At 37.6% G+C, this 17,969-nt stretch overlaps 1 protein-coding gene across 2 annotated transcripts in view; it reads right to left on the reverse strand.

Annotated features, from left to right (window-relative positions):
• The window catches only part of LOC106381944 (protein BREVIS RADIX), a 36,922-nt gene continuing 18,953 nt past the window's right edge, over positions 1-17,969 (reverse strand). For both annotated transcript variants that reach the window (XM_013821882.3, XM_048765524.1), the window contains 5 exons: positions 10,391-10,541; positions 9,175-9,557; positions 8,853-8,982; positions 448-761; positions 1-262 (listed from right to left, as the gene is read on the reverse strand). In XM_013821882.3, the coding sequence (XP_013677336.1) occupies positions 184-262; positions 448-761; positions 8,853-8,982; positions 9,175-9,557; positions 10,391-10,498 (1,014 nt within the window). In that variant the 5' untranslated portion in view covers positions 10,499-10,541 and the 3' untranslated portion in view covers positions 1-183. The remainder of the gene's footprint in view (positions 263-447; positions 762-8,852; positions 8,983-9,174; positions 9,558-10,390; positions 10,542-17,969) is intronic.

Here is a 17,969-nt window from a genome sequence, read left to right on the forward strand (position 1 = left end):
TGTTCAAAAAGAAAATTTCTGTAGCTTAAGATCTATACATAAATCAAGTGCTTTGATTCATCGTCGCTGATTACATATTAACCATCATCAACCGTTAACATTAGCAAAATGTGTATATATGAGTTGATGTGTTGAAGAGGTTAATTAACTAAAGATTTTGAAGAGACTCGTATTTCTATATTGCTAGAGGTATTGAGTTTGTATTCTCTCTCTGTTCTGCTCCCACCACGTCTTTGCATGCACTTCCCCAAACCGTTCCCGGCTGTTGATTAAACAATAAAAATCGGGTTAGTTACGGTCTGATGTTGAGTTACAAGATGTATCACGTCATCTCTTTGTTAACCGACATTCTAAACTGGTATCCTAAACCGGTAACCAGAGTAATCAGAGGCTTTAAGCATTAAACGATTCACCCCAACTGTAAAGTCTTTTCGATGTTTGTTATACCTGAATCTGATCCGACGTAGCTCTCTAGTCCCCTCTGCTTGTTGTCTGATGGTAATGTAAACGCCAGTCTCATCCTCTTCGATCCACTCGGCCTGCATTTCACTAGCGTTGCTCACTGACGGTGGTTCATCTCTTGAAAAGGTGGTTGTTTGTGCTGCATCCATTGTAGGTACTCCATGATGACCATAGTTGCTAGAGCGACCATAGAAGTGATGAGGGACATTAACTCCTGGAGGTCTGAAGTTGTGTCTTGGAGTCCAGTCTTTGCTCTCTCTCGCTGATTCCATCTTGGAGTAAGTTGAATCTCTCTCTGACTGAAAAAAAAAACAATCAAGACAAAGATTCACTAAACGTTCTTGTCTGAAGAAGACCAAAGGAGAAGAAGGAGAAGAAGAACTCATCGCTCGCTGGAGCTTACTCAAATTGAAGAGAATTTAAGGCTGTTGACGAGAACAGAGGAGGAGGATGTTATCTTATGGAAAGGGAAGAATGATATCTAGTGTTGGCCTAATTATTAAGCTTAATGGCTCAAATAATATATGGAAAAATGTGAAAACGAAATGGGTCTATGGGTTCTTATAAAAAGTCTTGTTGGCTTTAATGAAATGAAGTTAACAACATTTCACATTGGTTGGGAGAGTTGATTTTGAGGAGTATATATATGTCTTCATGACATAAGAGGTTAAACAGCTCAGAGGAAGAGAGAGCTCCCCACGCGCGCGCCGCCGCCGCCGTCCGGCTCGGCTCGGCGTGGGCTTGGGTCTTGGGTCTTGGTGGAGGGCCTCCGGCCCGATAAGAATATTCTTTTTGGACCAAGTTAAGCTTAACATTTTATTTTAAACAACACGTAGTTCGTTTAAAACAACACGCTGTCTCTCTTCTTGACGATAAGTTTAAACGAGAAAAGATCTTGCGGAGGAAGTTTCGTAACGCCTCGCCTTCGAGATCCTCGCGAGATTTCCGCCAACGTGCGCACGTGCGGCATTAGTTACGGAAAATGGCTCGTCTTCTCTTCTTTATAAACTCGTCTCCTCCTTCATTTCTCTTTAAGTTTTTACGCAACAAAAAATCACCAGATCCCTCAACGTAAGTCTAGAGAGTGTTTCGTAGAGTTTATAGTTCAATAGAGCGATCACGAGTGAGGCGTGATTCGTCTGCCATGGTTGTATCCTGTGACTCTATATTCGTACAGTCCCGTCTCACCAACGGAGCGAATATTTTGAGTTAAGGAAAGAGATCATATCTCGACTCCATGTCTCTTTGCGAATACGATTTCTTATCGTTCTTGTATTCGTCTTTTACATTCGTTTATTTCCTTAACATCGCTTTTATTCTATCGTTTATGTCAGTCCGGTTTTCCGGCTTCTACAATCTTAACTCAAAATCGCTTTATGTTTAAAGCTTTAATCGGGTTGATAAACGATTAATATAAACGGGTTTTGGAACCGTGTTTGCGATTTGCTTTCTAGCATTTCCGCGAAACGTTTTGTTCTTATCTCACAACGATGTTTGCGATTTTCTATACGCTTATCCGCGAAACGTTTCTGCCTAAATGTGTTTGCGATTTGCCTTAGAGCACTTCCGCGAAACGTTTCTGGTTTATTTCATTACGCTTTGCGGATTGCTTTCTAGCATTTTTCGCAAAACGTTGATACATTCTTCAAACGTTATATACATGAATCGTTTCAGTAACCGTTTTCTTAAGCGAGTTTGTGAAACATTCTAAGTCTATAAAAATGGTTTCTGCGAACGCTTTTAAGCGAGTTTGCAAAACGTTTTTCCCAGACTTATATCGATATGATTTGGTTCAAATACCAAAAATGAACATCGATTTTAGACTATTATTTTTTTTAAAATAATATGTTATTTGTTGAATGGAGTACTAATCCGTTTTTTCATGTTTTCTCTACAGAAAAATGACAAACGATAACAACACCCCCATTGACACCACGAATGTCATTCAGACTCCACTCAACGCTGCAGCAACTGATGCAACTGGCGTGACAACCGCTACGACAAACATCACAGCATCTACCGCTGCAGCAACAACAAGCATTATCCTCCCTGCGGGAAATGCTGCTGATGAAACCACTCGCCGTAGCCTATTTGGTGCTGGTCTTTATCAGACGGGTTCAGTATCAGCATCTGCAAGTGCTCCGGTGGCAGTTCAAACTCCTCCGGCTGTACCTAGCTTGTTCACTCAAGGACTGATGCCAGACAAGTTTGATGGCAAAGGCTTCAAAACGTGGCAGAAGAAGATGATGTTCTTTCTGACAACGATGAAACTGGACAAGTTCATCCAGGAGGACAAGCCCCTGATTCCGTACGGAATAGATGATGTTCACAGTCTTGCAACTGTCGACATATGGGTGCATTCCGACTTCATCTGCAAAGGTTACATTTTGGGTCGTCTCATTGACCCATTGTACCGTGTCTACTGTGAGATCCCCACGGCGAAAGAGCTATGGAGATCACTGGACAAGAAGTACAGAGGTGAGGACGCTGGCTGCCAGAAGTATGTGGTCTCAAAGTTCCACGACTTCAAAATGGTGGATTCAAAACCCATCATGGATCAGGTGGAAGCGCTTCAGCTCATTTGCCATGAAATCGCTGCTGAAGGAATGTCCATCTGCGAGACATTCACAACTCTCAGCTTCATTGAAAAGCTTCCTCCAAGCTATGCGGATTTCAAGAACTACTTGAAGCACAAGAAGAAGAAGATGGGGCTCGAGGAGCTCATCATGAGGCTTCAGATGGAATCCAGAAACCGAATTGCTGACAAGGTCACTGCTAAGGAGCACAGTGTCAACATGGCTGAGCACAAAGGCAAAGGAAAGGCACACGCCCATTCTCCTGCCAAGCCTTCCAAAACTGCTGCAGCCCTGAAGGCTTCTGGAAAAAACTTCAAGAACAAAGGCATTGAAATCAATGCGAATGCGAATGTGGAGAAGTTCAGGGGGAAATGTCACTACTGCCACAAAGTGGGGCACAAGACTGTTGAGTGTCGCAAAAAGATCAAGGATGAGAAGGCTCAGGCAAATCTCACAGAGGAGGATCTCGTTGCTGTGGTGACTGAAGCCAACATGGTTGAAAGCAACAACCCCAAGGAATGGTGGTATGACACTGGTGCAACCACCCACATTTGCACCGATAGGGCGATGTTCAGCACCTATCAGAAAAGCATGACTGAGGAGAAGCTCAAGATGGGAAACACTGCAGTCTCCAAGATTGAAGGACGCGGCAATGTGATTTTGAAGATGACATCTGGACATGAGGTCACTCTGACGAATGTGAAGCATGTGCCTGACATGAGGAAGAACCTGGTCTCGGGAACCTTGCTCAGCAAGAATGGATTCGCCACAAATTTTGAGGCGGACAAGCTCGTGATTAGGAAAAATGGGATGTATTTGGGAAGAGGGTATGTTAAGGGTGGACTTGTCAAGTTGAATGTAATGACAGTCCCTCCGAAAGTTGTAGCTTCAAAAGTTTCAATGAATAAGAAAGAGCCAGTTGCTTATTTGGTTGAGTCTTTTAATATATGGCATGAAAGATTAGGCCATGTAAACTACAAATCTATACAAAGATTAATGAATTTAAATCTAATTCCTAAATGCAAAACAAGTAAACAAAAATGTGAAGTATGCGTACAGGCTAAGCTCACGAAAACGCCATCACCTCGTGTTGAAAGAACTAATAAACCTCTAGATTTAATTCACACAGATTTATGTGATTTAAAATACTTACAAACTAGAGGTGGTAAAAAGTACTTTGTGACCTTCATAGATGACTGCACAAAATATTGTTATGTATATTTATTACATAGCAAAGACGAAACCTTAGAAAAATTTAAAGAATTTAAACTCGAGGTCGAAAATCAGCTTAAAACAACTATTAAAGTAGTTAGAAGCGACAGAGGAGGCGAGTATGATGGTCCATTCAATGCATTCTGTAAAGAACATGGAATAATCCATCAAACTACAGCTCCTTACTCACCAGAATCTAATGGAGTTGCTGAACGCAAAAATCGAACTCTAAAAGAGATGATGAATGCAATGTTGCAGGAATCTGGGTTACCCCAGAACATGTGGGGGGAAGCATTGCTTACCACTAATTATATCCTCAACAAAATTCCACACAAAGTAACTGGTAAAACTCCATATGAATTATGGAAAGGTAATTTACCTTCGTATAAATACCTCAAAGTGTGGGGGTGCCTAGCAAAAGTTGCAGTACCGCCACCAAAGAAGGTCACTATTGGACCTAAAACAGTGGATTGCATCTTCATCGGATATGCACATAACAGTAATGCTTATCGATTTCTGGTACATAAATCTGAAATATCAGACATTCATGAAAATACAGTCATGGAATCAAGAAATGCATCTTTTTTCGAAAATATTTTTCCATATAAGGAAAAACAAGGTTCAAAACGAACTCGAGAAGAAAGAGACAATGACAAAAACTCAGAAACTGAGACAAACGTCGAGATTTCTATAAATGATATTTCAAAAAATGAAGAAAAAGATGAACCTCGAAGGAGCAAAAGAGCTCGAAAAGAAAAATCTTTTGGAGAAGATTTCCTAATGGCATTTTTAGTAGAAAATGTTCCAAAAACTTTGGCAGAAGCCATGGCTTCACCAGAAGCTCCATTCTGGAACGAAGCGGTCAGGAGTGAATTTGATTCGATCATGCAAAATTATACTTATTACATAACGGATTTACCACCTGGCTGCAAAGCATTAGGGAATAAATGGATAATGACACGAAAACCTGGTGGAAAATACAAGTCTAGGCTTGTAGTTCAAGGATTTTGACAAAAGGAAGGCCTTGACTATTTTGATACATATTCTCCAGTGACGAGAATAACATCAATAAGACTGATGATAGCAATCACAGCCTTAAGAGACATAGAAATCCATCAAATGGATGTAAAAACTGCTTTTCTAAATGGTGATTTAGAAGAGGAAATTTACATGAAACAACCTGAAGGTTTTGTCATTCCCGGACAGGAAGACAAAGTATGTCGACTTGTAAAGTCACTTTATGGGCTTAAACAAGCTCCTAAACAATGGCACAGAAAATTTGACAATACAATGATGTCAAATGGTTTCAAAATTAATGAATGTGACAAATGCATATATTACAAAACAACCAAAAATGCGTATGTTTTGCTATGTCTATATGTAGATGATATGCTCATTATTGGAAGCAATAAAGACATTATCAATCAAACAAAGAACATGCTCAAAGGGAAATTTGAGATGAAAGACTTGGGATTAGTAGATGTAATTCTCGGGGTTAAAGTCACAAGAAATTCAAACGGAATTATCCTAACCCAATCTCATTATGCTGAAACAATATTAGAGAGATTTAAAAATTACTCTAAGAGTACGGCAAAAACTCCGTTAGATCCCCAAATGCACTTGACAAAGAATTCAGGTGAAGCGGTTTCACAAAACGAGTATGCACGTGTGATCGGAAGTCTCATGTACTTGACCAATTGTACTAGACCGGATCTGGCGCATGCAGTAAACGTACTTAGTCGATATACAAGTAATCCAGGTCATACACACTGGAAAGCTATAACGAGGGTACTCAATTACTTGCGCTACACCAAAGATTTTGGGCTTCACTATGGTAAAGAACCAGCAGTTTTAGAAGGATACAGTGATGCTAACTGGATATCAGATTCTAAAAACTCAAAATCCACGAGTGGATATGTCTTTACACTAGGAGGAGCAGCAATATCATGGAAATCTACCAAACAAACAGTGTTAGCCAGATCTACCATGGAATCTGAGTTCATAGCCTTAGACAAAGCAGCAGAAGAAGCTGAATGGCTTAGAAATTTTTTGGAAGATATTCCTATGTGGGAGAAACCTGTGCCAGCTATACGCATACATTGTGATAGTCAATCAGCAATAGCTCGGGCTCAGAATAATCTCTACAATGGTAAATCTCGTCACATCAGAAGACGACATAAAACCATTAGACAACTTATCTCAACTGGTGTAATCACAATAGACTACATCAAATCGGCTGACAACCTAGCGGATCCATTTACTAAAGGTTTGCCACGAGATGTTGTTGCTAAATCATCAAAAGGAATGGGTTTAAAGCCTATAACGAATGAGGATGCTTGATTGCAACCCTACCTATCATGACTGGAGATCCCAAGACGTAGGTTCAAAGGGAAAACAAAATCAAGCAGAATCTAACCAAAGCACTTGAGACAAAGTAGTCTCTTCCCAGCTCCTAAGATGATAAAAGTGCTAACAAATGTGTGAAGGATAAGCATAAGCTTTTAATGATTCCATAGCTTCTAAGCGGAGTATTACTCAATACTTTTCATGGTCAATCACCTAATGAGTGTGAAATGGGGCCGTTTCTAGGAGAATGAATGCAAGGCTATATTCTCTAAGTTCACTCATGAAAACCAGGAATAGTTCAGGGCCACAATGAACACAATAGAGAACTAAGTTCTACGAGAAAATGAAGCTGCGTTATGCCTGTTGTCTCGGTTTACATAAAACACCGGTTGGTTCAAGACATCATGTTCACCTTCTGGTAAAGTAAACCCGACAGATATTAACTATGAGTGGTTCAAGGCTTAAAAACGGCACCAACTCAAACACAGTGAATTTTTCGCAAACACTCTCGATAAGTTTGTCTAGTCTAGTAAAGATTAGAATAAGTATAGTTTTTAGAGTCTATCGAGTCTGCATTTAGTCTGCATATGTTTTAGAAGAGTCATTTCTATTCATGTGGGGGATTGTTGGGCCTAATTATTAAGCTTAATGGCTCAAATAATATAAGGAAAAATGTGAAAACGAAATGGGCCTATGGGTTCTTATAAAAAGTCTTGTTGGCTTTAATGAAATGAAGTTAACAACATCCCTTATTGGTTGGGAGAGTTGATTTTGAGGAGTATATATATGTCTTCATGACATGAGAGGTTAAACAGCTCAGAGGAAGAGAGAGCTCCCCACGCGCGCGCCGCCGCCGCCGTCCGGCTCGGCTCGGCTCGGCTCGGCTCGGCGTGGGCTTGGATCTTGGGTCTTGGGTCTTGGTGGAGGGCCTCCGGCCCGATAAGAATATTCTTTTTGGGCCAAGTTAAGCTTAACATTTTATTTTAAACAACACGTAGTTCGTTTAAAACAACACGCTGTCTCTCTTCTTGACGATAAGTTTAAACGAGAAAAGATCTTGCGGAGGAAGTTTCGTAACGCCTCGCCTCCGAGATCCTCGCGAGATTTCCGCCAATGTGCGCACGTGCGGCATTAGTTACGGAAAATGACTCGTCTTCTCTTCTTTATAAACTCGTCTCCTCCTTCATTTTTCTTTAAGTTTTTACGCAACAAAAAATCACCAGATCCCTCAACGTAAGTCTAGAGAGCGTTTCGTAGAGTTTATAGTTCGATAGGACGATCACGAGTGAGGCGTGATTCGTCTGCCATGGTTGTATCCTGGGACTCTATATTCGTACAGTCCTGTCTCACTAACGGAGCGAATATTTTGAGTTAAGGAAAGAGATCATATCTCGACTCCATGTCTCTTTGCGAATACGATTTCTTATCGTTCTTGTATTCGTCTTTTACATTCGTTTATTTCCTTAACATCGCTTTTATTCTATCATTTATGTCAGTCCGGTTTTCCGGCTTCTACATCTACAAGCCAAAGTTCACAGCTCGGGACACATGGAACCTATTCAGAACCACTGGAGGAAAGGTAACTTGGCACAAAGGTATCTGGTTTAGTCAAGCAACACCAAAGTTTTGGTTCTGTACGTGGCTAGCTCTGCATAATCGATTGGCAACAGGAGATAGAATGGTTTTGTGGAACACGGGAATTGACGGAAGTTGTATACTCTGTAATCAACATTTGGAAACACGCAACCATCTCTATTTTGAGTGTTCTTACTCCTCCACATTGTGGAAGAAGTTGGTACACAATCTAATGGGGAATTTTTATTCTACTAAATGGGAGGATATTGTACAACAGCTCACACAAGGAAGGACCTCACCAGTTCACAGATTCCTGTTTCGCTATGTATTTCAGGCTGCTGTATACATACTCTGGAGAGAACGAAATGGAAGGAAGCATGGAGACAACTCCCGTTCATTAGATGTTCTGCTTCGGTCAATCGACAGACAAGTGAAGAATAGAGTAATGACCCTAAAGTAAGACAAAAGGATGGTGAATGCTTATCAAAGCTGGATTGGTGTTTTGGGAACATAGGAAATTTTTATAGTGTTTCATTGTTAGAAACCAAGTCATAAAACAAAATAGCTCATGCTGTAAACAAGCTTATTTTTCTTTTGAATCTAATTTAACATTCTATTCAAAAAAAAAAAAAGAAGAAGACCGAAGTAACATTGCATATCAATATGTGTTTTTTTAATTACCTGGTCATCGGATCTTGCCGGCGTTTGAAGAGCTTGACGATTAAATCTCTGTACGTTGTAAAGCTCAACGATTTTTTCATAGTTTTCACCCCACCACCGTTGAGCCTGCCACTTGTCGAATGTCTCCCGGCTGTCAAAAACAAGACACAATTAATGGTTTGTTTTAGCTTCCAATGTCTTGAAGTGAAAACATCTGAATCACTTAGGGACATCAAATCTAGCAGAGTACTCCAAGTCTGCACCAAACCATCATACATATCGAAACAGAACATGCGGGCTCTCTTCTAGAAAACTCAAAGATCACACAGAGGGGTATGAGTACCTAAAGCGGATCCGTTTAAGATCATTTCCTCCACTGGGGAGAGAAGCAAATGTGATATGCACGCCTGGTTCTACTTGAGCCATCCACTCTTTAGGCCCTTCATCATCTAGTACCACATCACAAGACTGAGCAGAGATAGATTCCCGGTCGTTTCCATAGATTGAAGTGAACTTTGCCCCTGCTGGATGGTGAGAGGAGTTTATGAAGTCCCAAGCAGGAGTTGAACCGGCACTTCCACCCATGTAAGGGTAGGGAACACCTTCAGAAGCATTGTCAAAATCTGAGAACGGTCTATGTCCTTTCTTCATGGGGCTGCGAGGGGAACCAGTGCATGGCTTGCATTGTTTATAAGCACCAGAGAATTTCATAGCCATATCTTTAATCTGCATAACATTGGTTCCCAAAAACGCATTTTAAAACGCAATCATGTTGAATACAAACATTTCACTAACATTGAAGGAAAAACTCTCAGGCCTTTAAGCATCAAGAGAAGTTTATTTTTAGCCCCAAAGGAATTAAAAGGAGGTATACTATGATAATTCTTAAAAAACATCAATAAAGATATGAGATCTAACATCTAGTTAAAAGGATTGATATAAAAAAAAATCAGAACGGCCATCTCTTCCTTTTGTTTTTTCTTATTTGATTTACTAAAGAATTCCCCCTACTCTTTAAACCTTTTACTTTTTTTTCCTATCTAGGTAAGAATTCAGTAAAGCCTATTTGAGAAAATATAATTTGATCAGTCTTCATTAGCAATACTCGTAAGCTTTAATCAGCCATTATACTCCTAACAAATATTGAAGTAGATACATAAACTAAAGTTTTTTGAATCTGGGATTGAACTGTTTCAGTAGCTGTTTGACTTTCATGTCTAGTCAGATAGATGGGAAACAAACACTGACATAACCTATTAAAAGAGAGATTGGTGAAAGATTCCAAGCAAGTGAAGTTGCATTTCTGTCTAAACAACAGTGACCAAACTATATCTATAGGTATTTCAAAACAAATTCTCAAAGATAAAGAAACCAATATCAGTAAAATCTATGGAACATACGTCTCCTTATATATTGAAAGATTAATATTTTAATCTTCAGTGAGATAAGTTAATTGGACCCCCATCTGTGTCTTCGGTTAGTTTCACTGGCAAGGCAATTAGGGAAAAGCAACAAAAAAGTGAAAAAAATCGAAGGATAAACTAAGAAAGAAGAGAGACCTGTGTGGTTAAGCTTTTGACGGATTCTTTAGTATTGGGAGTAGTGCCTCCACGCGCTCCGAGTTCTTCACCACCGTCTGCTTTCGTACAAGCTATGCAAGTAAACATCTTTGCCTCTTTTTTCCTGTGTGTTCTCTTTGCCTTTACAGCCCTATAAGATTGTATAAAACAGAGTCTACTTAAAAATAAACATCACGCAACCAAACCTCAATGAATAGTACAACAAACCAATAAAAAATTACAAGTTGTTTAAATTAGAGAGCTAAGCAATAAAGGGACCCACAATCCGACATATAACACGGTAGATATATAGATTATGTAATCATAGTAGACATTTATTTTTGTTAAAAGTTAAGGTTTCTTATAGAATGTAATTAAAAAAGATAAATGGTCCTAGAAAATGAATAGTAGCACACAAATGTAAAACATTAGTTAGAAGTTAGAACATAGAAGGGGAATTTGGATGCCAATTGTCGTTTTTTCTCTAACGAAAAGCACAAGACAAAAGGACAAAGTTGTGACGCATCTCTCTTCTGGTTAGAAAACAACTACTCCAAAGAAAACAGAGACTTGACAGAATGCATTTAAGAAATAAAAATGGAAAAACATTCCACCATGGTTGGACGTGCGTGTTACCTCACAGGAATAAAAAAATAAGCTACGGAGGTTTATTAACTTAGTGGAGTGATCTTGATTGATACAAAAGTGTTGAAATATAGTTAAAACTACAAATTTGTTAACCTTTGGATCGCTCGTAACCAAGAGATTATGATTTGTAATCTTTCCAGTTATCTATGACGGTGTAATTTCCTATATAAGAAACCTCCATGTTATGAATAAAGATAGATTTTTCCATTACTTTTATAACACGTTATCAGCACGAAACTCTAAATCCCTAAGGTAATACCCAAATTGAAAAACCTTAAAACCCTAACCCTAGCCGGCGATCCGACGAACCTTAAACCCAGATCGCGTATCTTGTTCCCGCATATGTTCCAGCTCGCGTCCCCGATTAGCTTCAGCCCAAGGCATTCCTGATCCTAGCTCAGACGTTCCCGACCCGAGAGCAGCTCTAGCATGCGACCTCTTCCTCGTTCACGACAGCATCAGACAGCTCGCGTCTGACGATCAAGGCGTTCCCGATCAAGCAACAAAGGACGTCCGCGACCCGATAGAAGCGACTCGATCCATTCCAGCTCGCGTTCCGTTCGTGTCTAGCTCGCGGCTCAACTCCTTTGGTGGTGATTCAACAATCATCTAAGGTTAAAAGGTAATTCAAAACCTAAAAACCCATAATCGAACATGGATTAATTGATAAAGAATGAAACCCTAAAATCCTAATCTTTATGAAAACCATAGGGTAATAGATCAAAACCCTATTGAGTAAATCGAAGCTCAAAAGTTCGATACCCCAAACCCTAAATCGAGATTGATCTATTGATCAATTAAAATCAAAAATCATTAATGGTTTTGAATCTAAAATCAAACCCCTTTGATCTGAAGATCAAATTCGAAACCCCAAACCCTAATTCGAATTGATAAACTCTAAATAGAATTCGTGTATTGCATAATCCGAATTGAATGTTTTGAGGTTTCATATTATACTAGGTTAATAGTTTCATGATATAATCATCTGTTCTGAGGTTTAAGATTATTTGCTAGAAGCTGATTGATTGATAAAACCCTAATTTCGAATTGAAACCCTAAAACCTAATTTGCGTATTCCTAAAATCAGATTGCTTGATTCGATCTTGCTAATATCAGCCTTGAAACTGATAAATATCAGCCTTGAAACTGATTAATAAAATTGATAGAATCAGCCTTGAAACTGATTGTTTAGGTTTTTCATGATTGAAACCCTATTTTTGGATCGAAACCCTAAATTATGTAATGCTTGAATTCGTTTGATTATTTTTGATTATTGATCCAATTGCTAGTCTTGATAAAACCTAATTGAATCTGATTGTTAGTCTGGCTAAATCTCATACCTGAAACTGATTGATTAATTGCTAAACCTTGATTGAATGTTTTAATATTACCCTTGCACATATAGAATCTGATTGCTAAGATTGAGTGCATCATATCTACTTGGCCGTGTGGCCAGTTTGCATCATTTATCATCCTGACCAACATGTTTATGTTATACTCATGATCTGATTATTATCACATTTGCATGATCTGATTGTTTTAAATTGAGGTTCCATAATTCCACTCTTGTACATATAGAATCAATATGCTAGGCTTGCATTATAACCATATGGCCACATGAAAACATATAGAAATTGCTTGTTTGGTCGATACCCTTGCTTGATAAATCTGTGTGGCCTTATTGCATTATATCATATTTGGTCGTGTGGCTTGTTTGCTTATTAGAAATGTATTGACTTGATAGCATGTCTTGTTTATGGCCGTATTTTAAATATTTTATGAGATCTAAAATTGATTAATATATGATTTGAGATGTCGAAAATAAACTTGGATTTTGCTGCCATAAATCTCTCAGGAGATAATTATTTGAAATGCGCACTGGATACTGAGTTTATCCTAAAGTCAAAGGATTCGGTGAATGAATCACAAAAGGCGATAATGCCAAATGAGAAAGATTGATACATGGCAATATTAATTATTAGCCATCATCTTATTAAGAGTTTCAAAGATCAGTATCTGACTATAGAGAATCCTCTAGACCTTTGGACAGAGTTAAAAAAAATTGAGATATGATCACCAAAGAACGGTGTTATTACCAATGCCCTATTTGATTGGAGGAATCCCAGAATCCAGGACTATAAGTCCGTGGATGAGTCTATTGCTAGCTGGGCAAAATAATGGATTACTGATGAGAAACAATGAATTGAGACCTCCTGGATTAACCCCATTACCTGATACCAATAAGGCCGCAGAAAAAAAAAAAGGTAACCACGTCCATAATGATAGACCACACGGTCATGGCCGTGGAGGGTGGAAAGGACGTGGCCATGGCCACTATAACACATTTGGCTGTGGGAATCACTATGGCAGAGGCCGTGAGTATCAACCCAATTTGAGCCATGGTCAAGGCAGTGGCCGTGGTATATCCTTTAAACCACAAAGCTCGACCAAATCAGTGTACCATAGATGTGGAATGGGGAACCATTGGGCTAAGATATGAAGGACTCTCAAACATTTTTGTGACCTCTATCAAAGAGAGTCTGAAAGGGAAGAATCATGAAACCCACTTGGTCTATAAAGATGGTGAAATAATTTTGAACATGATCAAGATGATCTTATGGAATATGAGACTTATGATTGCCTAAAAGAATCAAGTTGATAATCTGATTTCGACCTCAAACTTGTGTGATTGCTTTGCTTGTATGCTTTCTCTGATTTTTATCTCCTTGAATTTATTTCTATTACATTGTCTGCTTAGATTAAATGAATGAATGATTTTTCTATATGAGTACACTGAAAAATGCCAATATAAGTACTAAAGCAGGTATCGCCAGTCTGAAAGAAGACTATGGCTAGGCTAATATATAATTGCCTAAGGGTATGCATCTAGAAATCAGTGATGCATTATATTCACCCAGCTCTAAGAGCAAGAGCAGACTATTGAGTTAAAGATATAAGAATGAATGATTTCCATATTGAAACAATGGGCGAAGGAAACAAAGAGTTCCTTCAGATATATGTATAAAATCGCCCAAGGCCATAATAAGTCCTAAAGACTATACCTGGATTCTCTACTGACCTAGACTATGCATAGATCAGTATGATAGAGGCAAAAAGCGTGCAAAAATATACACTTTATGGCACGACCGGATTGGCCATCCTGGTCCAAACATGATGCGAAAATTGATATTCAAAAGGCACACATTAAAAGATAAGAAGAGTTATCCCAAAGAATCTCACGTGTGTAGCATGTGCACAAGGGAAACTCATTAGGCCATCACCAGTAAAAAGGCTACGAGCCCCTTTTTCATAAATAAAGACTATATGTCTAGATAATACTGGTGAATACATGTCCCAAGCGTTTAAATGATTATGGTATGTCCATGGGGGTAAGTGTGGACAATTCTGTGATACATGTCCATACCAAGAACGGCTTGGCCGAAATCTTTTAAAACGCAAATAGCTAATTGATAGACCATAACTTATGAGGTCAAAACTCCCATTCACAGCTTGGGCCACGAAATTTACATGCATCTAAGTTAATACGCATCAGGACATTTAGTGAGCATAGATATCCCCTATCACAATTATTAACGGGTCAAGAGCCAGACATACCCCATCATAAGATATTTGGAAGTGCTGTCGATGTACTAATTGCTCCACCATAGAGAACTAAGATGGGACCTCAAAAGGAGGATGGGGATATATGTTGGATATGATTCTTCCCTTGGATATGATTCTTCCACAATAATAAAGTACTTTGAGCCAACTATGGGTGATTATATTTGAGGCCAGGTACACGGATTATTTTAAGACCATGAGGAGAAAAATAATAAAGCTGGTAAAAGAATGGTAAAAGAAATAGAATGAAATCAACTGTCAATGTCTTGGCAAGATCCTCGGACTAAAGAATGTGAAATAGACGTCCAAAGATTATACATTTACAAAGCTAGCTAATCAAATGCCAGACACATTTGCTGACCCGAAAAAGAATGACTAAGTCATATATAAACCAGCTTGTAAAGCACCAACGAATTTGATGTCCAAGAAGAGACACAGTCAAGTTGCTACAAAGTCTAGACAACGTATGAAACGTGGTAGACCAATAGGTTCCAAAAGATAAGAATCCTCGGAAACAAAAGAAAGGTGCAGAGAATGATAATCAAAATCAAAATCCGAGGTTATTAAGGAAACCATTCTAGACATGGAGATAAGGCCGGCCGGCTCTAAGGTACAGGTACCAAACAATGTATCTTGGGACGCCAAGCTGCAAAGTATTAAAGATCATTATAATAATGAATCTCAATCGATTATATCATGTCTGGAACATAATGGAACCAATAAGGAATGTCGACATAAGATGATTTATTTTCATACAAGGTAGCACTTGAATTTATGAATATAAGCGAGGATCATGAACCCACGTCAATATAAGAGTGCACACTCGTAGAACAGATTGGATTGAATGGAAACGTGGGGTTAAATAGTTTAAAGAAGAAAGACGTATTTGGCCATATGATTAAGACGTCATATGATGTTAAAACCAGTGGATATAAATGAGTCTTGTGAGGAATAGAAATCGTGAGATATAAAGCTGATGTTGCACAAGGATTCTCGCAAAGACCAGTAATAGATTATGAGGAGACATACTCCCATGTGGTGGACGCAACTACTTTTAGATTTCTCATAAGTCTGGCTATATAAGAGAGAAAATTAGACTTGCAACAAATTGATATAGTGACTGCATATTTATATGGTCCACTCGATAATGAAAGTACTAGAGGGTATTGAGCTGAAAGTACATCAAGTTCTCGAGAACAATATTGATAATCATCAAAGTATATGATCTGAATATCCTAGGAACCTCTGGATACAATTTTCCAAACAGTTGAATATCTCAAGAAATAGTTTGAGAAAAAAGATCTTGGAAAACAAAGTTTTGTTTGGGATTACAACTTGAGTACATTAACAATGAAATCCGTGTGCATCAAATAGTATATACAGAAAATAGTACTCAAGAGATTTAATATAGACCAGTCTCACCCATTATCTAGTACATGGGCGTGAGATCACTTGTTTTGGACACTGATCCATTCAGTCCAAAGGTGGACGATAAAGAAGTCAATTTAGTCCTGAGATGGACGATGCAAAAGTCTTGTTTTAGACACTGATCTGATTGGTCCATAAGAAGGACGATGAAGAAGCCTTTGATTTTGGTTTATTTTATACTAATCAGCCTAAAGAGGGGTTATTTGGTTTTGTTGATTTGTTTTCAGACAGGTTATGTTTTACACATGGTGGTACACGCATATCACAGCAACATCATCCAAGATTTCGTATGTGTGTATTTGAGGTCGATGACTCAATATGTTCGATCAGATTGTGGCATAGCCGATGGTAAAGAAGAACCAACTATCATGTTCGAGGACGAAGCATATTCTGCCCAAGATCTTCATCACCTAACGGATTGCAGAAAATAAGACAGGTCCAAGGGACCTTCAGTAATGTCCAAATCAGGGGGAGTAATGTGTGTTGTACCATTTTTCCTTCACCATGGTTTTGTCCCAATTGGGTTTTCCTGGTAAGGTTTTAATGAGGCAACATTAAAACACATTACAAGCTCTAAATGGTTGTGACATCCAATGGAGAGTGTTATGAACCAGATTGTGGATGGCTCATAACCAAGAGATTATGATTTGTAATATTTCCAGTTATCTATGATGGTGTAATCTTCTATATAAGGAACCTCTATGTTATGAATAAAGATAGACTTTTTCATTACTTTTATAACAAAATTAAACAGTTTTCCCTTTTTTAAAGAAAGATGTTGGAACTAGAAAAGAGACAGAACTTGGGGATCAGAGGATAGGACCCCAGTGAGGGAATAATTTTTTAATTGTGATTTTTTTTGTTAACCCTGAAAAATAACTTTAAAATTTTTCAAGTCCTTTTTTTTGTCAACAAAATTTTGCAAGTCCAAGCACCAAAAATGTTAGATATAATTTATTTACAAGTAACAGAATATTTAAAAGATGATGATAATAGATACAAATGCTTGTCTATCCTTTTTTAATTAAAAACTAGATGTCGCGCGGGTTTTTGTTTTCATTTATTTTTATATAAACATTTTGTTTTCAATTCTAAATTGGTATATATTATAATAGATATGTGTCTATCAATTTTTAAAACAAAATAAGTTTACAGTATATTCTTTCATTGAATAGATTGTTTCAAACTTTCACATGTATTTGTATCTTCTTATATATATATATATATTTTCGGATTATTATTTCATTATTAAAATCGTAACTATATATAAAGATTAATAAAATATTATTTTATTGTCATATTCAAAGATATTGTAACATTTCACAAATTTAGAAATTTTTTTTAAAAATAAACTTTTCCCTTCATAGATTTATATTATCGAGTAAATAATTAAACATTTAGTTTTTATTTAATGTTTAAATAAACTATATAGTTTAAAATTTGTTTTCATTAGTTTAAGGTAGTAAACATTGATCATTGTTAGATAATATGATTTTTGTTATTTAAAAAAAACTTTATAATTTTAAAAGTTAACATCGACAAATATTTAAATAATTAACATATGGAGGTATAGTATTACAACATTAAATTATATCTATTTAATTTATACTATCTATAAATTCAATAGATCATCTATTGTTTAAATCTAATTATTGATAGCCCATTAAAAATTTATGGTAGACCCAAAATTTAAATGATAAGATTATAAATTAAATGTAACATGACTTTGTAGAAATAGATCCATTAGATCCATTTTTTAAAAAATCACACATGAATTAAGATTGTTACTTATATTTTAATATATAAGATGGTTTGAAAGAAATGCTTGTGTTTGCAGCAAAGAGCCCATCGCTCAAGTAACATATCAAAAGTTGGAAGAATA

The sequence above is a fragment of the Brassica napus genome, chromosome C8 (genome assembly GCF_020379485.1).
Source record: "Brassica napus cultivar Da-Ae chromosome C8, Da-Ae, whole genome shotgun sequence".
Classification (NCBI taxonomy): domain Eukaryota; kingdom Viridiplantae; phylum Streptophyta; class Magnoliopsida; order Brassicales; family Brassicaceae; genus Brassica; species Brassica napus.